The 23,818-nt window shown below is 43.1% G+C and overlaps 1 protein-coding gene across 1 annotated transcript in view; it reads right to left on the minus strand.

The window, feature by feature from the left end:
* Positions 1-349: 349 nt before the first annotated feature.
* Positions 350-23,818, minus strand: part of cdh8 (cadherin 8) — a 277,193-nt gene continuing 253,724 nt past the window's right edge. Inside the window, exons 9-12 of the mRNA XM_060911845.1 lie at positions 14,513-14,634; positions 10,299-10,410; positions 1,545-1,796; positions 350-926 (exon numbers count right to left, since the gene is read on the minus strand). Coding sequence (XP_060767828.1) covers positions 433-926; positions 1,545-1,796; positions 10,299-10,410; positions 14,513-14,634 — 980 coding nt within the window. The 3' untranslated portion in view covers positions 350-432. The remainder of the gene's footprint in view (positions 927-1,544; positions 1,797-10,298; positions 10,411-14,512; positions 14,635-23,818) is intronic.

Below are 23,818 nucleotides of genomic sequence, written 5' to 3' on the forward strand. Positions count from 1 at the left end.
ATTGCTTTTTAGTCGATTTTGTAAGGTTCCTTTCTTCCTCCAATTGGCTGGATGACGTTATGGAGAGCTGTGGAGCCATTTCGAGGCCTCAGAAGTTCATCCATATCTCTGAAACCTTTTTTTGTCTTTCTCTTTACATGACCAACAGGAACCTACATTTCCGATGGTCACAGTGAACAAATGACAAGCCAAGAACACTTAATCTAAAAGACCCCACAAGAATCAGTGACCTCCTATGACAGACACTGTGGTGGTGAAGTTCAGCCCCATTACGCACTTTGATGTGGATGACTAACCCTAGTATGCTCGTCTGTAACAGTTTAAAAAAAAAGGTCCCGCCATTTTGAAACAGATGTGTTTTAACTGTGATCTGGCGAGCACCATGATGTAAAAGTCATGAAGGTGAAAAAAGTAATCATAAAAATGAATGCCTCAAGTTTCTTTGTCACTCTCGCCCACTGAGTAGAGCTCTCCGAGTCTTCTAAACCGCGGACCCCACTCTCTGAGATAATCGAAATTCTGGTCCGAATCTGAGGAAGAAGTTTCCAGCGAGCTCAAAGATCCTGTCATTGATCCTCGACCTTCATAGCCGTAAATCTGGATGGAATCATATGGCGGTGCTGTCGGGTCATTATCAGCCTCGTGGAGGCGGACGTTAATAAACTCATCGATGTCAACGCCATTGGCTGCAGGTCGGAGCCCGGCGCGGACGCTGTAGCTCAGCTCAGGTTTGATGTCTTTGCGAGGCAGGAAGCCATTGATGCCGTCAGGGTTCTGCAGTGTGGCGATGTCAAACGCCTCCGTGTCCTCCTCACCACCACCTTCGTCATCGTACGTGATGATGTTCTCGCGAACGTCCTCCTCATCTTTGATGATTAGCGGTTCACTCTTGTGCCGCCGCAGAGTCACAAACAGAACCACGATCACTGGAATGATAAAGATAACAAACTAGATTTAGACAAACTAAACGATGCTGCACTCACTAGCTCATTACTGATATATGGGATTTACGATGCTGTTCATACTTCAGGCATGAAAATAAATAATGGCACTGTAACTATTTACTTCTCTACAGTGTTTTTGTTGGTTCATACGCTTAAACAAACAATCACAGTTGTTTCGGTGCCAGGGCTTGGGCTTGTTGGATGCTTATGATTTTATTTTAGCATTTCATTTTCTGAATTTTACATTGTGAGGAATTTTTAAATATTAGATCGTTTAAGTTAATGTTCAGGTTTTCGAGGTGTTATTTTAAGAACAATTTTTCAACATTCCTTTCATGATCCTCACTATGACAAAGTTTTATTTGCAGGACAGTTGATACAAATATTTCTCAAATGTTATTGTTGTCTTAAAGGAAATAACCACACCAGAGAACTGAACTTTGGGACGTAGCTGCAATTACACCCACAGTTGTCTAGCGCCCCCTTGAGGATTTTGCTATCATGATAAGGCATATGGATCAGTTCATATGTCATTCAGTACCTCAGTGCATCATTAATAATAATTAAACACTGCACATGGAGGATTTCTGAATCTTGTACCCAGCAGTAAGATGATGCAGGCGAGGATTGCGATCAGCGCCCCCATGCTGAGGCCAATGGGCAGGACGAAGGCTTCGACGTTACACGACTGAACCACGCCGTCTTTACTGCAGCCACACACTCGGATGGTCAGCGTGTTGGTGCTGCTCATCGGCGGATCTCCGTCATCACTCACCACGATGGGCAGCAGGTACACTTCTTGCTTCTGACGACGAAACAAATCGTGCTTCGCCAGGATGCTGATGGAATTGTCTGAGGAGTGAAAAAAATTATGAACATTTATTAGAAATGTAAATCTATAATAATGATCATCACGTGCACATTTGCCTTAAAAAAAAATCCAGAGCCTTTACTTAAGATGGATTTATTTCTTAGCGAATTAGCATGACACAAGTTTCAAAAACATTTTAAGCATTGATAAATTGATTTGTAAAATGTTTAAAAATAATCAGTAGCTAGTTCACAAAAAATAACTTGTTAGTGAACTACACAGCTAGCATGAGCACTGCTAAGATGAGATAGATAAAATAAGCTAATCTGAAACTCTGACAGGATTGTTTTTTTTTTTACATTACATATTTAATATACAGAACATTCACTTCTAAGATTAGCATGGTAGCTAACATAAGTCATCTTGATTATTTTTAAGTCATATTTATGAAATCTGTATAATATTTCCAGGCAACGCTAGCTAGCTAGTTGGTGCAATGCTAGCTAGTGAAAATGCTAGCTAGTTAAAAGCTATGAAATGTTTATTAAACATTATATATTCATAATATTCACTGCTAATGCAAGCCTGCTAGCTAACATGAGCGGACATGACAGGATTTCTGAAAGGATATGTGATTTTATAACAGTCACTGCTAACAATAACTAATATAAACCCTTTTAAACCCTTTAGAGTTCACCATGAAAGTACTTCTGAGGGCCGGGTGCTTAGAAATGTTCATAAATTGCTATAAATTCAGAAGAGAACCTGGAACAACAGGATAGAATATTACAAAGAGGAAAACCCAGAAGGAGGCTTAAGAAAGTAAATAAATTAGATTTGTTCTCAGTGTTTTTGTAAAATATTTGCTGGAGGCAGGACAATAAAACTCTGATCCTTGTGGAAATGTGTTGAGTGAAGGAGAAAAAAGTTGCAGAGTAAAAGTTCTCCAGCTTCTTCAGTGCATCTCGGTGTTCATTATCTACTTCTTCATCATCTCTTCACTTCATATTTGTACTTTATTCTCCCGCAAGAATCTCCTGTGAACCACAAATGGGTTTCTAATCGTCTAATAGTCTCAAACGTTCTGTATGTTCTCGAGAGAGAAACAGAATAAAGCAGGTGGGAAGAGAAAAGCTTCAAGGTGGCATGAATGTTGAGATAATGCAGCGATGAGAGGAATAAATGAGCTCCAGAAATAACTTTTTTCATCATGAAAGCCTTCCTCAGGTCTCAAACGCATCACCTTGATGTGAAAACAAAGTGCGTCCTGAAGCAACTTTTCCTGCAGCACGTATTCGCTGAACAAGAATCTGGCACAGATTTAATTTAAGTTAATAAACACGCTAATGAAAAACACAAAGGTGATGGTTTTGTGTCTCGCCAATATCACAAAGCAATTATTTTCAAATACTTTCCGTTGCTTTATCATTTTAATTACAGGAACATTTCTGGCTTTATTGTTTTCCGTTAAGGATGGAGGAAGAAAAATTGGCAGTCGTAATATTCTTTTTTTATTGTAACAGAGGAACAACAGCTAATCTCGACTTTTTTTTTTTTAAAGAGTTTTCAGTCGAGTTTAATTCTTACTAAACTTTCGGAATGCTAATGTCTGTTTGTACTCATGGTTACAAGGAGTTTATTTTATACCGCATTAATTTTAAGACAGTAGTGTTGCTACAAATAATAGGTTTATATTAATGCACCTGCTTTAATATGTTATTGTTTCTATCGTACTATCATTCTAACGCTCCACATAAACAGAAAAAACAAACAAACAAAGTGTATAAAAGTTAATGTAATAAAGTTTTCTGTATGGAGAAATGTATTTGTGGAATGTTTCTGGAAGGAGTCTCCAGTGTCAGTGTTTCGCTTTGTAACAATCAGAGGTGAAGCTGGAACTTTAAGGACAGAGGAGTTTACACGGTACGGTGACTTGGTAAGATAACAAGCTGCGTATTTTTTATATATTACATAGATACAAGTGTTTTAGTCGGAAATACACCACTCATATTTTTTCATCCAAGCTCCATCCAGGACATGGAGAACCAAAACTGTGACATAAATCTCTATCTGTCACTTGTGAGAAAATCAATAAATTGTTTTAATAAATTTGGGGACTTTTTATTTGTGAATGTATTAATATAATAAAATCACATGTTATCTTGAAGATATGAAGTTTATCTTCTTGTGTTGAAAAACTTGCATTTTTCATACGAAATACATCGCGGATCTGAGTGACATATTTAAATAATACTGGCTGGTGTTGAGTGGTCTATCAGATATATTCCATTCAGCTAGCATGATACTGAACGAGTCGAAGACAAGTAGCTGAATGGAATATATCTGACAGACCATGAAAAAAAGCCAGCCAATATTATTATTATACACACACACTCTTCATATCAGCATTCTCGAAGGCCAACGCGCGACTTGGTGATGTTAGCACAGCAGTCCAGTTACCTTCTAGCCGGTGTAGTGTTAGTGAAGGCCAATGCTAGTGCAGTCAAGCTGATTATTATTATTATTTATTTATTTTATTTATTTTTTTCCCTCTGTAATTTACTGAGTTACTTTTAAAATCAACATCGACAGCTACACATAACGGAGCGACCTGGCAGCCAAAATTCTCTCAAAATCTTCTGCTTTTAACAAAACAAACCTGGTGGCCATGTTTGTTTACAAATTGTCACAGTCACTCGCTAGCGCGGAAGTTTTACATCTCCTACATGTCTCTTTTCCAGTTTTTCAATGTCTGTTGGTATGTTTTTCTCTCATAAATATGTGTGAAGAATATCTAATGAAGTTTTGGTAGCCTTTTGGGTGTTCAGCGCATTTTCAGTTTATTTATTTGGTGCTTAAACCTAGCACTGGATTAGCCTTGTCTTCTCTCTTTCCCAGCCGACAAAGACATTATTGTACACATGCGCAGCAGAAAAGTTTTGTCATTGGATCTTCACATGAGCTCTGACGTGTGACGTCATGTTGTCTTGACAGTGTGCAATATTCTAACAATATTACACACTCATTCTCCATTGGGGAGAGTGGCGTAATACATGGAGGATAAGCGATATGCTACCAATATCGCATGCCATCAATAAACCCACTAGAAGGGAACAGAACACATGTTCGTATTCCATGAAAAAGTGTCCTGTATGGATAATATTTCCTGATATTTCACTCTGATGATGTCACTGCCATTGTTTTCCCGCTGAATAGACACGTGTTGTCAAAATGGCGAACCGGTTGAACATTCAAATTCTTTTCATTAACTTGTGTATTTCTTTATTGTGGATGTGTCCATATAATATAAAGAACATTACACGATGGTGCGAAGATATGAAGTCTACAGTATCTTCTTGTGCTGAAAATATTTTCACTCATTCACTTCACTCACTCGTGATATATACACTCACCAATCGGAGATAAACTTCATATCTCCGTGCAACCGTGTAATATCCTCTATGTCTTATTAATGTCTGGAGAGAAAAAGAGGTGGTTCTTCTTCTTCTTCTTTTATGAGTCTCTTTCAGTGTATAAAAAATCAAAATATAAACCATCTCTCACCCTCCTGATAGTTTTAATCCCTAATATTATTTATTTATTTATTTAGATTTGAAACCATTTTCCATATTTTTATTAGCATTATTGAACTTCTCCTCTTCAACTAGCTTCATTTTTGCTGGTTTCAAACCCACAGTCTTGTTGAGTCATTGATATCTATCTTTGACCATTTTTACCACAAACCCCTTGAGGAACTTCACGCCTCAGGCTCACCATAAAAACACGTTGACCTTACATCTGCTCTTCAGCAGACTCAGAGATAAAATGACCTTTTGAAAGGAAAGGATTTTTTTTCTTTTTTGAGAACTTGCCTATTGACGATTTGCATAATTTTTGTTTCCAAACAACGTCTTTTCATCACCATTTACTGCCTCTTGTCTTTCCCCACACTCTTATCTCCACACCTCAGACAAAGACAAACATTTCTCATTGATATTCAAGCAGTGTCTGAAACCTTTTCCATTTTTATTGCTGTAAAATGCACTTGATATTCAGTGTTTTTGTTTCGGGTTCTGACCCAATGCTGAATTTGTTACTTGCTTGATTTCTGTTCTTCATGTCCTCATAATCTCCTGTAATAATGCCACATGTATCTACACTATAATTATTCCTCACCTTGTAATTACAGTTTTTAAGCATTATCTAATCATTACCTTTGGTCTCACTGCAGCAGAGCTTTATTAAACTTTCCCAATATTTGACAGCTGAATGAAACAGGAAATCACTGCCATCGGCTGCGCTATTCTCAATCAACACTGTATTGAAGTGTGAGATCAAAGGTCAAGTTCTTCATAACACGACTGAAAAGTTCCCTGGACTCGTGCTCCATTTTTGCTTTTCTTCAGATCCTCTGCAAAACCACGTTTTAAATTTTCTGATTTTGAAACAGGTGGCACAGTGGTGTAGTGGTTAGCGCTGTTCTACAGGGTCTCAGGCAAGCTGGATCCTATCCCAGCTGACTACGGGTGAAAGGCGGGGTTCACCCTGGACAAGTCGCCAGGTCATCACAGGGCTGACACATAGACACAGACAACCATTCACACTCACATTCACACCTACGGTCAATTTAGAGTCACCAGTTAACCTAACCTGCATGTCTTTGGACTGTGGGGGAAACCGGAGCACCCGGAGGAAACCCACGCGGACACGGGGAGAACATGCAAACTCCGCACAGAAAGGCCCTCACCAGCCATGGAGCTCGAACCCAGAACCTTCTTGCTGTGAGGCGACAGCGCTAACCACTACACCACTGTGCCCTCCGCTTTTAATTACAGTGGCAGTCAAACACATCCAACATGTGGTTTAAGATCGCGGTCAAGAGCAAAATCCAAACACACACAAAAAAAAACACCACGAACTAGAACATGACCAAAAACATGAACATCAACATGAGAGTCAACGACTTGGTGACACGAACTGTGAACTGAATGTGTATGTCACCGAGTGTGTGTGTGTGTGTGTGTGCGCCAAGTCCTTCAATCGTCCCTTCATGAGGAATGTGAGCAGGTGTGTGTGTGATGAGAAGTCTGGTGGCTGTGAACATGAGTGCATGAGTGTTGCAGGCTGCAGTGCATTCTGGGAAACGTAGTCCAGAAGTGTGGATCAGAACCACAATCTGGCACAGAGGTGACAGAGAGACGTGTTGCTTTCTTTTATTTTGGAAAGAACACTTGTCCATTCGCTTCTACTTTTTTTAAACTTTCCTTTTCAGGAAGCTTCCTCTTTTCTTCATTTAATTTAAAGCATATAAACTTTATTGATGTTCTATGTTTATGGAGGGAATCTTTTTTCTCTTTCTTTAAGAGAGAGAAGTTTCTGGTTTTGACTTCTGTTTGTTAATGTGGTGACAGATATTTTTTTGGTTTGTTGTTATTTTGTTGTGTTTTGTCTCAAAACTCAATAAAAATGTGAATCATAAAAAAAAAAGAGAGAAGTTTTCATTTTCTGTCCTTCACCTCCTTCCTTTTCGGAGCCAGCTTTTGTTGTCTTTCTTTTCTTTTGTAATTTTAATTTATTTATTTTAGGGAACAAACATCTTTGATTTACAGCAGAAAGTGACTTTTTCTCTCCTTTCAAGAGCCTTTTCTGGACAATGACTTCCGTTTTCCTCCTTTTAGGGCGGAATGTCTTCCTTTCAAGGACAAAATGTCCAACACCCTTCCTTTTACATGGGAAAAGTTTCATGTTCACCTCCTTTTCTCTGTTTTCTTGCCTTTCAGGTGGAAGAGCTTAACTTGTTTTGCTTTATTTAAGAAGAGACACTTTTTTCCTTCTTTGTGGAACAAGACTTTCCTTTTTCCTTTCTTTTATCAGGGAATGTTTTTGTTTGAGGGACAAATCGTCCACTTTTAGGGATAACTCGGACAGGTTCATTTTTACTTTCTTCTTGAGTAGAAGTTGCTTTTCCTCTTCTTTGTAGTGCATCAGTATTTTTAGTCGGGAAGCTTTTCTCCCCTGGCTTTGGACTGGTAAGCTTTTTAATCTGACATCATTCCAGACAGAAGGAATGACATAACGATTTGTCACCTTGAGCCCTAACACGAGGGGGTTTTGGAGTAGAGTGGGTTTTTCTGTGCGTTTAACCTGCACTAAACCAACTTCCTGCAAAATGACACAAGACGCAGAGCTCACCAAAGCAATCATGGTATTTAGCAAACAAACTTGGAGCCATCTGTCACAGCACCACGGCTCTGTACCGTCACCCACGCTGAGCTGAACCTCCAGCACACAGTCGAAACACGGCTCGGATGCCGTTCATTTGCTTTCTTTCAGAATGCACTGGAGAGTAAAAAATATTAGCTGATATCCAGGCTAACGCACAGCTGCTAACTTTCAGGTACACTAATTCCACCAGATCTCCCCTCCAGACACAATCAACCCACCCGATTGGATTCAACACAAAACACGGCATCTGTGATGCTTCCTGTGTTCTACATGCACAAAGAAAAGCGAACACGACACAACAAAACTAACATGAATAATACAACTTTTCTTTTGCATACTTTGTTCCACAGACTTCAGTAACGATTTGGTGTCTCAAAGTCAGGAATAAAGTGATTTACACCACAACGCTGCTGAATTCTGGATTCTGATTGGTCAGAAGATGTTGATTAATTTTCTAGTACAGTGTTACATAGAACAGTTACTCCACTTCATCACACTGCCCTGTAGCACACAATCTGCTTTAAAATCTCATGTCAATTGTCATTTCTGGGGCCAGACGCCCCTTCAGTGCTGCCAACGGAGAGACTTTGTTGCTAGATTTGTTGATTTTTTTTGACCCCTTCAGAAACTCTAATTTAAACAAAGTCAAGCAACAAATCTAGCGACTTTTTCAGCACACATTAGTGATTGTCTTGATTCAGTGTTCCAGCTCTCACCACAGACGCTGTTATACGAGGTTTGAAAGCAGATTCACTACACTCATTGTGTAATGCCAGATTTGTGCTGGCAACCAATCACTAATTACCCTGGTCCCACCCACAACCACTCACTGGTAACCCTGGTCCCGCCTGCGACCAGTCACTAATAATCATGGTCCCACCCACAAACTATCACTAATCACCTTGATCCTGCCCATGACCCATTAATGATAACCCTGATCCCACCCATGATCAATCACTGATAACCATGATCCCACCCATAATCAATCACCAATCACCCTGATACCACTCATGACCAATCACAGGTAACCCTGGCCCCACCTGCGACCAATCACTAATAATCATGGTCCCACCTACAAACAATCACTAATCACCCTGATCCTGCCCATGACCAATCACTGATCACCCTGGTCCCACCCATGACCCATCAATGATAACCCTGATCCCGCCCATGATCAATCACTGATAACCCTGATCCCGCCCATGATCAATCAATGATAACCATGATCCCACCCATAATCAATCACTGATCACCCTGATACCGCCCATGACCAATCACAGGTAACCCTGGTCCCACCTGCGACCAATAACTAATAATCATGGTCCCACCTACAAACAATCACTAATCATCATGGTCCCACCCATGACCCATCATTGATAACCCTGATCCCACCCATGATCAATTACTGATAACCCTGATCCTGCCCATGATCAATCAATGATAACCCTGATCCCACCCATGATCAATCACTGATAACCCTGATCCCACCCATGATCAATCACTGATAACCCTGATCCCGCCCATGATCAATCACTGATAACTCTGATCCCGCCCATGATCAATCACTGATAACCCTGATCCCGCCCATGATCAATCACTGATAACCCTGATCCCGCCAATGATCAATCACTGATAACCCTGATCCCGCCCATGATCAATCACTGATAACCCTGATCCCACCTATGATCAATCACTGATAACCCTGATCCCACCAATGATCAATTACTGATAACCCTGATCCCACCAATGATCAATCACTGATAACCCTGATCCCGCCCATGATCAATCACTGATAACCCTGATCCCGCCCATGATCAATCACTGATAACCCTGATCCCACCCATGATCAATCACTGATAACCCTGATCCCGCCCATGATCAATCACTGATAACCCTGATCCCGCCCATGATCAATCACTGATAACCCTGATCCCACCAATGATCAATCACTGATAACCCTGATCCCGCCCATGATCAATCACTGATAACCCTGATCCCGCCCATGATCAATCACTGATAACCCTGATCCCGCCCATGATCAATCACTGATAACCCTGATCCCACCAATGATCAATCACTGACAACCCTGATCCCGCCCATGATCAATCACTGATAACCCTGATCCCGCCCATGATCAATCACTGATAACCCTGATACCACTCATGACCAATCACTAGTAACCCTGGCCTCGCCCATAACTAACCACTGGTAAACCTGGCCCCACCCTCTCAAATTCTCTCAGTATAGCTATCTCACCCTTTCTGTCTCTCGCTCTCTGCCTCTGTCTCTCTCTCTCACTGTGTGTGTGTGTTTCTCACCCAAGTTGTTTTTAATGGTGAAGTTTGGGTTGTTCAGCATCTCCAGTCTGTAGTGGAATGTGTGTCCTTGAGCTGGATTGTCTCTGTCCACAGCACTGATGGTCTGAATCACCTGTGCATACACACACGAGTACACACACACACACACACACACACACACACACACACACACACACACACACAGATAAGTCTTTGCTCATAAAGACAGTGGCCCATACAGAATGAAAAATTCTTTCCGTTCACTTCTGAAACTCGAGACCTTTATCCTCGCCCCATGTGCTGTCATTCTCACACTTTTCCCCTCGTCCTTCTCCGTCCATAAATCTGCCAGAGTGTTTCAGGGCAAACCGTTTCTCTTCATGATGGACGGCTCGTTCAAAGTTAGGAACCTGACACAATGCTTGTCCCTGTTATCTCACAGAACAGAAAAACCTGACAGTGGACAGAGAAAGTGAGTCTCTGAGAGTGAGGGAATGTGAATGATGCTGAATTCTGGGATATCTGATCGACACTTTTTCCTGAACTTGATACTGAGACCTTAGACCTTCAACATCCTTGACTTTATCCTTCTGCTTTGTGATCTGGTCCAATCGGGAATCGGGTGAAAAAGGAACCAAACTGGACCTTACGTCAATATTCAGACTCGGGTTGTGCAGTGACTTCAGCAGATTTTGTGAGCTCCACATTCAGATTATTTAAATCACCTGCATGTTGTTCACACCTCCAAGGTTGCCAGATATTTCTTTTATAGAAGCGCTTGATACAGTAGCTGTGTTTCCATGAACCTGATTAAACATCCAGGTTGAAATCATGAACTAAAGTAGCAAGTAATGGAAACAAATAAATTTTCACAAATATCACCTAAAATGTATTTACAGTCACGAATAATCAGGGATAAAAAGAAAATGTGGACTGGGGAGGAAATATCTTTTTTTTTTTTGCTTTGCTGTTAGAAGTAATATGACGTAACATAAAAGCAAGAATGAGAATTGAAATAAATCTAACAGGAGTATAATATGCAGTCAGTATCACCAATATGAATATTTAACTTTGATTTTGGATTTGCTGAAAGTTTCCTTGGATATTTACTGGTTCTATCTTCCCATCAGAGGTCTATTTTATACCTTTTCCATCAACAAATTCCTCCGTTGTCAGTTTCTCAGTCTCTATAATCAGAATAGCATGTAGATGTAAATGCAGTAAGACATTTTCTAACCTTTTTTGTGTAAAATTGCTTGTAAATCACCGCTAAAATATTTGTAGATCAGGATTTAGTGACCTGAAGAAGCAAAACATTTACACTGAAACTCAAGGGATAAAAATGTATCAGTTACTTCAATGACTTTTATTTCTGACGGCTAAAGCTGATTGTGTCGAATGTTCTTTTCAAGTGAGTAACTTTGAATTCCTGACCTCCAGCTTGGAAAAAAAAAAAACACCTTCCACATCTCTGAATTCCTCATCAGAGTTGTGAAAGAACTCAGATGCAAGTTAAGCATGTGACATGATGTCAACATGGCTGCTCATACCATCAACGTGAAATAAAATATTCATCCATCAATCCATCCATCCATCTTCTACTGCTTATCCGGATCCGGGTTGCAGGGGTAGCAGCCTAAGCAGAGCAGCCCAGACTTCCTTCTCCCTGGCAACCTCCGCCAGCTCTTCCGGGGGAATACCGAGGCGGTCCCAGGACAGCTGAGAGATGTAATCTCTCCAGCGTGTCCTGGGTCTGCCCTGGGGTCTCCTCCCGGTGGGGCATGCCCAGAAAACCTCCCTTGGGAGGCATCCAGGGGGCATCCTACCCCCTGACAGATACTGACGGGCCAAGCAGAATGCGGCTCTGGCAGTCACTGAAGCAAAACCTCGGGTGTGGGAGGAGTTCGGTGAGGCCATGGAAAGTGACTTTCGGTCGGCCTCAAAGAGATTCTGGCAAACCATCCAGCGGCTCAGGAATGGAAAACAGTGCTCTGTCCCTACTGTTTACAGCAAGGATAGAGTGCTGTTGACCTCAACTGGGGACATCATCCAATGGTGGAAGGAATACTTTGAGGATCTCCTCAGTCCCACCTTCATGTTGTCTGAGGAGGATGCAGAGTCTGAGGGTGCTTGGGAGGACTCGCCTATCACAGGGGCTGAGGTTGCCAAGGTGGTTAAAAAGCTCCTCGGTGGCCTGGCTCCAGGGGTGGATGAGATTCGTCCTGAGTTTCTGAAGGCACTGGATGCTGTTGGGCTGTCTTGGCTGACAAGCCTCTTCAACATTGCGTGGAGGTCGGGGACAGTGCCTCTGGATTGGCAGACTGGAGTGGTGGTCCCCCTTTTTAAAAAGGGGGACTGGAGAGTGTGTTCCAACTATAGGGGAATCATGCTTCTCAGCCTCCCTGGGAAAGCCTATGCTGGGGTGCTGGAGAGGAGAGTCCGGTCGATAGTCGAACCTCGGATTCAGAAGGAACAGTGCGGTTTTCGTCCTGGTCATGGAACACTGGACCAGCTTTTTACCCTTGCAAGGGTACTGGAGGGTGCATGGGAGTTTGCCCAATCAGTCTACATGTGTTTTGTGGACCTGGAGAAGGCTTATGACCGTGTCCCTCATGATGCCCTGTGGGGAGTGCTTCAGGAGTATGGGGTTTAGGGCCCACTACTGCAGGCCATTCAGTCCCTGTATGACCGGAGCAGGAGTTTGGTTCGCATTGCCGGCAGTAAGTCGTACTCATTCCCGGTGCATGTTGGACTCCGCCAGGGCTGTTCTTTGTCACTGGTTCTGTTTATAACTTTTATGGACAAAATTTCTAGGCACAGCCAAGGGGAGGAGGGTGTCTGGTTTGGTGGCATCAGGATCACGTCTCTGCTTTTTGCAGATGATGTGGTCCTGTTGGCTTCATCAATCTGTGACTTACAGCATGCACTGGGATGGTTTGCAGCCGAGTGCGAAGCGGCTGGGATGAGAATCAGCACCTCCAAGTCCGTGGCCATGGCGCTCATCTGGAAATGGGTGGAGTGCCTACTCCAGGTCAGGGGGGAGTTGCTACCTAAAGTGGATGAGTTTAAGTATCTCGGGGTTTTGTTCACGAGTGAGGGTAAGGGGGACCGGGAGTTGGACAGAAGGATCGGGGCTGCGTCAGTAGTGATGCGGATGCTAAACTGGTCTGTTGTGGTAAAGAGAGAGCTGAGCCAAAAGCCAAAGCTCTCAATTTACTGGTCCATCTATGTTCCCACTCTCACCTATGGCCACAAGCTATGGGTAGTGACCGAAAGAACGAGATCGCGGATACAAGTGGTAGAAATTAGTTTTCTCCGCAGGGTGGCTGGGCTCTCCCTTAGAGACAGGGTGAGAAGCTTGGTCATTCGGGAGAGACTCGGAGTAGAACCGCTGCTCCTCCACATCAAAAGGAGTCAGTTGAGGTGGTTTGGGCACCTTGTTAGGATGCCCCCTGGAAATAAAATATTACGCAGCATTATTTTAAGGGATAAAAAGTCCATAGGTTATTTAACCCTGAAGCAAAAATGTCTATAACTTATGCATTGGATTGGAATTAAGAATGTTGTAGGACTTGAGTCCAGTCTCAAGACCACTTTTTGAAGGTCTCAGGCTCGTCTCGGAACTGACTGTATTTTTACTTGGGTCTTGTTTCAGTCTCAGACACCAAGGACTTAAGATTTTGTTTCAAGATTGGTCAAGACCACAACTGCATGTGGGTATTTCACTAAATTACCTTTGTATTGTCTGATTTATTTGTTAACATCATTACTGTGATTTGATGCAAAATTTCCTGCTTCAAATGCAACCAATAACGTGACTCATTGCTAATTTGCAAATTTTATTCCTGTTCATGGCTGCCGCCCCTCCCCCCACCCCCCTTCACACACATTGGTCTGGTTCTGGTCTTGTCTTGGTTTCACCCTGCCTTGGTTTTGGTCTTGACTTGATCTCAACCCATCAAAGTCTTGGTCTCGATACACTCTGGTCTCAGTCATGACTTGTTCTCAGTTTAGGTGGTCTTGACTACAACACTCAGAATTAGAGCCAGTTTACTTTCACCTTTAGCTTTTCCTGCAAGTGCTGAGTGTCTCTGAAATTAAAATACTTTTGTTTGTTTTTTTGTGCAGAAACCTTGGCCAAGAAAAGCCAAATGAAGCAATTAAGCACAATGAACATGTGATTCAAAGCAAAATGAAGCGAACACCACAGATGTAGAGAACAGATGACATCTTACCTGACCAGGTTTGCCATTTTCGCAAAGAAAGGCTTCGTACTCAGTGGGAAATTCAGGAGCGTTATCATTTATATCCAGCACTCGGATCGCCACGATCGCTCTGGAGATCTGACTGTGGTTCCCTAAAATAACAGGCAAGAAATAAAAAAAATTCAGACAGAGATCAGAAAGATAAGCTGGAAATCTACTGTTCAGGGAAAAAAAGAAAAAATACACGTCGACATTGTTTTAGAATTTTAGACGTGATTTCCAGATGCAGATATGATGCTAAACTGGCAGATGTCAGGTTTTATTTATTGTTCGCATCATTGACCTCGGACAGCACGGTGGTGTAGTGGTGAGCTCTGTCGCCTCACAGCAAGAAGGTCCAGGTTTGAGCCCCGTGGCCAGCGAGGGCCTTTCTGTGTGGAGTTTGCATGTTCTCCCCGTGTCCGCGTGGGTTTCCTCCGGGTGCTCCGGTTTCCCCCACAGTCCAAAGACATGCAGGTTAGGTTAACTGGAGACTCTAAATTGAGCGTAGGTGTGAATGTGAGTGTGAATGGTTGTCTGTGTCTATGTGTCAGCCCTGTGATGACCTGGCGACTTGTCCAGGGTGTACCCCGCCTTTCACCCGTAGTCAGCTGGGATAGGATCCAGCTCGCCTGCGACCCTGTAGAACAGGATAAAGCGGCTACAGATAATGAGATGAGATGAGATGAGATCATTGACCTCATTACTGTAGTTCAAAAATGATGAAACTTCACACAACAACATGTTTCTGATGTTTAAGTGTGTTTGAGTTTGGAGTAAATGCAAAAATATATTGAGAAGCATCTCACTTCAAATATGCAAACAAAAACTGCGATTAAGAAAATGATCAGATTTCATGTGCTTTTAAAAGTTCCATGTATAAACACACACACACGCACACACGCGCACACATGTTTTATACATAAGGTTCTAAACTATGAATATTTATGAAATGTGGTGGCTGAAGTCTAAGAAGAAAATAAAAGGCAGTTTAATTAGATTAGGTTTTTATTCGAATTATTCCTTCATCGCTGCTAATTTAAAGTCCCTTTTGAGGGCCGCGTAAATGATTGGATTTAATCAGTGTTGCATCCACTGACTTTTATCGCAATTATCATTTCTCTTTGGCCTTTGGCATCCCTACAGCTGCCTTTAGAACAGATTCCTTGAGATGTGAGGTAATAAACCACACAACGCGTCGAGCTAAATTACCCACGGCGTCGAAGTGGAATTAGCGGGGAATCATAAGGCTTTAAATGTCAGGCAAATGAAAGAATGTGTTAACAATATTACTTCCAGGACAGAACTTCTCTCTCAAAGAACAATCCTTTCACAAATTTCATGAAGTCACCAGTAAATGACTGGATTTAATCACACAGTGAGCTTCTTTGGAATGATCAACTTGTATTAAGTTTTGGCTCCTTGAAGTGTGGAGTTGCATCACACACACACACACACACACACACACACACACACACCATGTAACTACTGTTATTATTGTTAAAAAATGTCCAAGTGTTGTTGAAATCAAGCGAACAAAAAACGTGTGTTGGTTTTCTGTAAGGAAAAATGTGTTCATATAACATTACTGGAAGGAGTCTCCAGTGTCAGCGCTTTGTAATAGTCAGAGTTAATACTTTTTGGAGTTTATTTTTCATCTTATTAACTTCAAGATAGAATAAAGAGCGGCTAGTGAGGGAATGACTGTTTATCGTGGCTATAACATACGTGAGAACAAGAAGTAACTTGTTTCATGGATGTTCCTGGACTAAAAGGTATAAAATTGTTTAAAATAATAATAATAAAATAAATTTGAAAGAGATTAAAGGTAGAAGTACTGAAGCACAAAATTGTCAATTAGGATCATGTTAAAATTATATAATATACATAAAAGTGAAGATCCTGATGAGTTTATGAGAAACATATTTCCAAGAGCAAAAAATCCCCCTGAATAGAATAATAATATTACAGCACGGTGGTGTAGTGGTTAGTGTTGTCGCCTCACAGCAAGAAGGTCCGGGTTCGAGCCCCGTGGCCGACGAGGGCCTTTCTGTATGGAGTTTGCATGTTCTCCATGTGGGTTTCCTCCAGGTGCTCCGGTTTCCCCCACAGTCCAAAGACATGCAGGTTAGGTTAACTGGTGACTCTAAATTGAGCGTAGGTGCGAATGTGAGTGTGAATGGTTGTCTGTGTCTATGTGTCAGCCCTGTGATGACCTGGCGACTTGTCCAGGGTGAACCCCGCCTTTCACCCGTAGTCAGCTGGGATAGGATCCAGCTTGCCTGTGACCCTGTAGAACAGGATAAAGCGGCTAGAGATAATGAGATGAGATGAACAAACCATCGAATTGTGTCGCGTCATGTTTTTCACCTCAGTAAATCACTGCATTGTCTTGTGACAGTGAGACTGATAATGAGAGACACGTCACAGTTATGATACACATTTATTCCTTTCTTTGATGCCACATGCCATGCGCCAGAAACAACACCAGCACATTTATTATGGTGAGACTCTGCTGGGTGCCTGGGGGACAGCAGTGAACCAGCGCTTTCACTTTACACCACTACTGTAGAGTTACCATCCAAGATCACACTCCATACGTCATACAGCTGTCTGCTTTCATCTGTGACGTCCACACACTCGCAGCACCATTAGGACTAATCTCCATGCACCTGTTCCTGATTAGAGCACAATCACAGCACAGACATTTATATAAGGACTCTGAGTAACACACAGACTTTGAAAGCCTTGTATTGTGTGTCTCTGTTCTGGTTTTGACCCTGTTTATGTTTTTGGACTGTGATTATTGTATCCCTCTGTTATCCTTGAAAGTTTGTGAACCCTTTAGAATTTTCTATATTTCTGCATAAATATGACCTAAAACATCATCAGATTTTCACACAAGTCCTAAAAGTAGATAAAGAGAACCCAGTTAAACAAATGAGACAAAAATATTATACTTGGTCATTTATTTATTGAGGAAAATGATCCAATATTACATATCTGTGATTGGCAAAAGTATGTGAACCTTTGGTTTCAGTATCTGGTGTGACCCCCTTGTGCAGCAATAACTGCAACTAAACGTTTGCGGTAACTGTTGATCAGTCCTGCACACCGGCTTGGAGGAATTTTAGCCCGTTCCTCCGTACAGAACAGCTTCAACTCTGGGATGTTGGTGGGTTTCCTCACATGAACTGCTCGCTTCAGGTCCTTCCACAACATTTCCATTGGATTAAGGTCAGGACTTTGACTTGGCCATTCCAGAACATTAACTTTATTCTTCTTTAACCATTCTTTGGTAGAACGACTTGTGTGCTTAGGGTCGTTGTCTTGCTGCATGACCCACCTTCTCTTGAGATTCAGTTTATGGACAGATGTCCTGACATTTTCCTTTAGAATTCGCTGGTAGAATAGAATAGAATAGAATAGAATAGAATAGAATAGAAAGCCTTTATTGTCACCACACAGAGTATAACGAGATTCAGAGCTGCTCCATAAAGTGCACACACACATAGAATAAAAAGAAAAGGTATGTACAATATACAAAATACAAAAACTACTATTGAACTACTAGCTACTATATACAGACACATTTGTATAGGTCCTGCATGGAGAATACACCCAAGACAAAGCACAGTAGATAAAACCTTAAGGGCAAGTAAAGTGGCTGATAGTAGCAGCATCCAGTGGTGTGCAACCATGTGTAACATTATAATTACAGTTCAAGTATATTGGCATTATAATTACAGTATATACATATATATATATATATATATATATATATATATATATATATATATATACATACATATATATATATATATATATATATATATATATATATATATATATATATATATATATACATACAGTTCAAGTATATTGGCATCAATACTCCAGTAGTATAAGTAAAGTTGCTAGTGATAGCAGCATTCCGTGATAAGGTGACATTTGTATTGACAGTGCAAAAAGACATGATGCAATACACACACATACATACACAAGCATACACAAAGTTACCTTTTGAACAGTTCACAGGTAGGCCAGTTCTCAAAGCACCAGTTCACCAGTTCCTCAGTGCAGACTGGAGTTGAGTATGGTGACTGCTTTAGGAAAGAAGCTGTCCCTGAGTCTGTTTGTTCTGGCTGGTATGGACCTGTATCGCCTGCCAGAGGGTAGCAGGTTGAACAGATGGAAGCCAGGGTGGGTGATGTCCCTTATGATGTTTTTTGCTCTGTTCAGGCATCTAGAGTTGTAGATGTCAGTTAAGGAAGGCAGAGGGCTGCCGATGATCCTTTGTGCAGTGTTGGTCACCCTCTGCAGCCTCTTCCTGTCAGCCACTGTGCAGCTAGAGTGCCACACTGACACTGCGTAGGTCAGCAGACTCTCTATGGTGGAGCGGTAGAAGGTCACCAGCAGGCTTGTGCTCAGTTGCTCCCTCTTGAGCACTCTGAGGTAGTGTAGCCGCTGCTGGGACTTCTTGACCAGGGCTGACATGTTGGTTGACCAGGAGAGGTCAGCAGAGATGTGGACACCCAGGAATTTGAAGGTCTGCACTTGCTCAACACACTCGCCATTGATATACAGGGGGGCAGGGGTAGCGCTGTTCCGCCGGAAGTCCAGGATGAGTTCCTTTGTCTTAGAGATGTTCAGTGCTAAGTTGTTGGTTGCACACCACCTCTCCAGGTTCAGGACCTCATCTCTGTAGGCCTCCTCGTTCCCCCCTGTTATCATCCCCACCACTGTTGTGTCGTCAGCGAATTTGACGATGATGCTCTCTGGGTGGGTTGCGCTGCAGTCGTATGTGTAGAGCGAGTACAGTAGTTGGCTCAGCACGCAGCCCTGCGGTGAGCCAGTGCTGAGGGTGCGGGCAGATGAAAGGTGGCGGCCCAGCTTCACCTGTTGGGGTCGGTTGATTAGAAAGTCTTTGATCCAGGAGCAGGTGGATGATGGGAGCCCCAGGCTGGTTAGCTTGGGGATCAGGATGTCCGGTATTATGGTGTTGAAAGCTGAGCTGTAGTCGATGAAGAGCATTCTGACATAGCTCCCTTGTCTCTCCAGATGGCTCAGCACAGAGTGGAGAGCAGTGGCTATTGCATCCTCAGTCGATCTGTTAGGTCTGTATGCAAACTGGTGGGGGTCCAGGGTGGGGGGGAGACAGGTTTTTATGTGGTGCAAGACCAGTTTCTCAAAGCACTTCGTTATGACGGGGGTGAGTGCTACGGGGCGGTAGTCGTTGAGGCTGGCTGTGGGTGACATTTTGGGGACCGGGATGATGGTGGCAGACTTCAAACAGGTCGGGATGATGGCTTGTTCCAGTGACCTGTTGATGTCCGTGAAGACCTGTGCAAGTTGGTCAGCACAGGCCTTGAGCACCTTCCCTGGTACGCCATCCGGGCCAGTTGCCTTCCTGGGGTTTACGGCCCGGAGCACCCGTCTCACATCCTCAGGCTCGACCTTCAGAGTGAGCGGGGGAGTGCCAGTGATTGCTGTCGGTTGAAGTGGGGGTTGGGGTGGAGTGCTGGGGGGAGGTGTGAGCTGTAGTGGGAGCTGGGGAGATGGTCCGGGGGGTGGTTTGGCTGTGTAGTGTGCCTGAGCTTCAAAGCAGGCGAAGAAGCTGTTCAGCTCCTCCGCAAGTGCCGCATCTGAGTCCCCGGCTGACACAGCACAGCCCCTGTAGTTTGTTATTGCCTGAATGCCCTGCCACAGCTGCCTGGGGCTTGTCAGCTGCTCCTCAATCTTTCTCCTGTGGTCCACTTTGGCTGCGCTGATGCCTTTCTTCAGGTCGGCCCGAGTCCTACTGTATAGCGCTCGGTCGCCGGATCTGAAGGCTGCATCCCGGGCACGTAGGAGTGCACGGACCTGGCCGGTCATCCATGGTTTCTCATTCGGGAACACCCGAATGGTCTTTACCACGGTGACCGTGTCAATGCAGTGCTTGATGTAAGCTAGCACTGCATCCGTGTATGTGGCCAGATCCTCATGATGGAAAACTTCCCACTGTGTTCGTTCAAAGCAGTCCTGGAGTCGGGGGAGGGCGTCATCAGGCCAGGTGGTAATTGTCCATCTTTGTGGCTTTGATTGCCGGCTGAGGGGGGTGTATGCGGGGGGTAGGAACAGGGAGAGATGGTCAGACTGTCCGAGGTGGGGGAGGGGAATAGCTCTGTAGGCATGTTTAAGGTTGGAATAAACATGGTCCAGAGTATTTACTCCCCTCGTTGCACACTTCACATGTTGGTAAAATTTAGGCAACACCTTTTTGAGGTTTGCCTTATTGAAGTCTCCTGCAATGATGTGCGCGCCATTTGGGTAGGCTCACTGGTGGTTGTTAATGTTGTTTGCGAGCAGAGAGAGAGCGGTTTTGACGTTAGCGTCCGGTGGTATGTAGACTGCAGTGATGATAACAGCTGCTAGCTCCCTCGGCAGAAAGAAGGGTCTGCATCTTACGGACATGAACTCTAGGTCAGGAGAACAATGCTTGTCTAAGACTGTACTGTTGTTGCACCAACCTTCATTCACGTAAACGCAGAGCCCCCCTCCTCTGTTTTTCCCGGAGTCGCTATTCCTGTCCCATCTGTGTAGAGTGCGGCCTGCTAGCTGCACCGAAGCGTCGGGGATTAGCGGTTGTAGCCATGTCTCCGTTATAATGATTGCACAGCATTCACGAATGTAGCGGTTACCAGCAAGCTGTAATTCCAAGTCGTCCGTTGTGTGTACCAGGGATCTAGCATTGGAAAGATAGAGGCTTGGTAGTGGAGGTTTGAGTGGCTGTTTCCTGAGCTTGTTCAGCAGGCCCGCTCTGCAGCCCCGTTTTTGCTTCCTCTCGTGTCTCCACCTCCTTCGTCTGCCAGACCCGATAACAATCCACGGAGACCCCGGTGCCCTCGCTATCTCCTCCGGAATGTTGTAAGCGCGATGAAAGTTGTTTGAAATGATCATTTCTTGCCGAATGCCAATGTCCATCAGATCCATATGGGTGTATCTTGTGTTGAAGTCCGTAGGTGACGCAAAACAAACAGTTATAACACACTAAAAATACAAAAACGTGCACTTGAAAGGAGAGCTGTAAGCCGCTGCGTCCTGACACGCCGCCATCTTGGCTTCTCTTGGTATAATTCAGAATTCATTGTTCCATCAATGATGGCAAGCCGTCCTGGCCCAGATGCAGCAAAACAGGCCCAAACCATGATACTACCACCATCATGTTTCACAGATGGGATAAGGTTCTTATGCTGGAATGCAGTGTTTTCCTTTCTCCAAACATAACGCTTCTCATTTAAACCAAAAAGTTCTATTTTGGTCTCATCCATCCACAAAACATTTTTCCAATAGCCTTCTGGCTTGTCCACATGATCTTTAGCAAACTGCAGATGAGCAGCAATGTTCTTTTTGGAGAGCAGTGGCTTTCTCCTTGCAACCCTGCCATGCACACCATTGTTGTTCAGTGTTCTCCTGATGGTGGACTCATGCTCATTAACATTAGCCAATGTGAGAGAGGCCTTCAGTTGCTTAGAAGTTACCCTGGGGTCCTTTGTGACCTCGCCGACTATTACACGCCTTGCTCTTGGAGTGATCTTTGTTGGTCGACCACTCCTGGGGAGGGTAACAATGGTCTTGAATTTCCTCCATTTGTACACAATCTGTCTGACTGTGGATTGGTGGAGTCCAAACTCTTTAGAGATGGTTTTGTAATCTTTTCCAGCATGATGAGCATCAACAACGCTTTTTCTGAGGTCCTCAGAAATCTCCTTTGTTCGTGTCATAATACACTTCCACAAACATGTGTTGTGAAGATCAGACTTTGATAGATCCCTGTTCTTTAAATAAAACAGGGTGCCCACTCACACCTGATTGTCATCCCATTGATTGAAAACACCTGACTCTAATTTCACCTTCAAATTAACTGCTAATCCTAGAGGTTCACATACTTTTGCCACTCACAGATGTGTAATATTGGATCATTTTCCTCAATAAATAAATAACCAAGTTGTCCAGGGTGAACCCCGCCTTTCGCCCGTAGTCAGCTGGGATAGGCTCCAGCTTGCCTGCGACCCTGTAGAACAGGATAAAGCGGCTACAGATAATGAGATGAGATGAGATGGATATTTTTGTCTCATTTGTTTAACTGGGTTCTCTTGAGCACCACTGTATCTTATGGAAATAGAGATACAGATTTCATTGCCCGGTGGTCAAGTGTTTGAGATTCGTTGCCCTGCACTTATAATCAGATTCCCTGTGGCGGGACACGTTCATCATTTGTATGGTTGCAAAAGCCATCAAAAATTAGGTTGATACATTACAACGTTCCCTCAAGTAGGGAGCTTTGCTCCGCTATAACGTACATGTAGAAGACAATATTCATTCAATTTTGCATTTTTTTTTAAAGAAACCAAAAAAATGCTAGCATTAAAAACACATTGAAATCATAAACTTAAAGCATGACATTAAGTACATTCCAGGTATTTAGCAGATGTTCTTATCCAGAGCAATGCACGACACATCCAGTGCATCCTGGGGAGCAGTTGGTGGTTGGGTTCCTTGCTGATGGGCACTTCGGCCATCCCTGCTGGTCCAGGGAATCATACCAGCAATCTTTTGGTCCCAAAGCTGCTTCTCTAACCTTTAGGACATGGCTTCCCCCAAACTATCTGTGAAAGCATTATCGTGATGGTGCATTTGCATTAACTGTTAAAACATCTTCCAGTGAAATATGTTCTGCTCCAAACAAGGAAAATGAGGAAACCAAGGATTGAGGGAAAAATATATTTTCTAATACTGTTGTGTCACGAATTTGCTTCAGCACAGACATGAGAACGTGCACAGAGTCGTATCTGTAGAAACAGACTGTTTAAACAGCTTTCTTTGTCACTGAGGAATAAGACATTAAACACTTTACACCCGGGATCTGCTGTTAATTGTACCAAGCAGTGTTTAATCTGTGTGTGCGAGAGAGAGAGAGACAGAGAGACGACATAACTTCGGAATAATTATCCTGCTACGCCTTCAGATGCTCATTTGAGTTCTATCGCACAAATACAGTCAGTCAGTCCTGCATCACGTTCTGAATGAAAATGATGCTGCATGTGTGTGACGTGGCTTTAGGGCTTCTGTGATGGAGAGATTTGTTCAGAGGCGTGTCTCAGAGGCTCTTCTGCTTCTTGGAATTGGAGGTGAATCTGAGAAACTCAGGAGAACTCAGGTCGAGCATAAAACACTTCATTGTTGTGTTTTAACGTGGAGTGTTGTTAGCCGTTAATATCTTTTAAATGTTGCATTCAGTGAACAATTATTAAAATA

Source organism: Neoarius graeffei, chromosome 27 (assembly GCF_027579695.1).
Source record: "Neoarius graeffei isolate fNeoGra1 chromosome 27, fNeoGra1.pri, whole genome shotgun sequence".
NCBI lineage: Eukaryota > Metazoa > Chordata > Actinopteri > Siluriformes > Ariidae > Neoarius > Neoarius graeffei.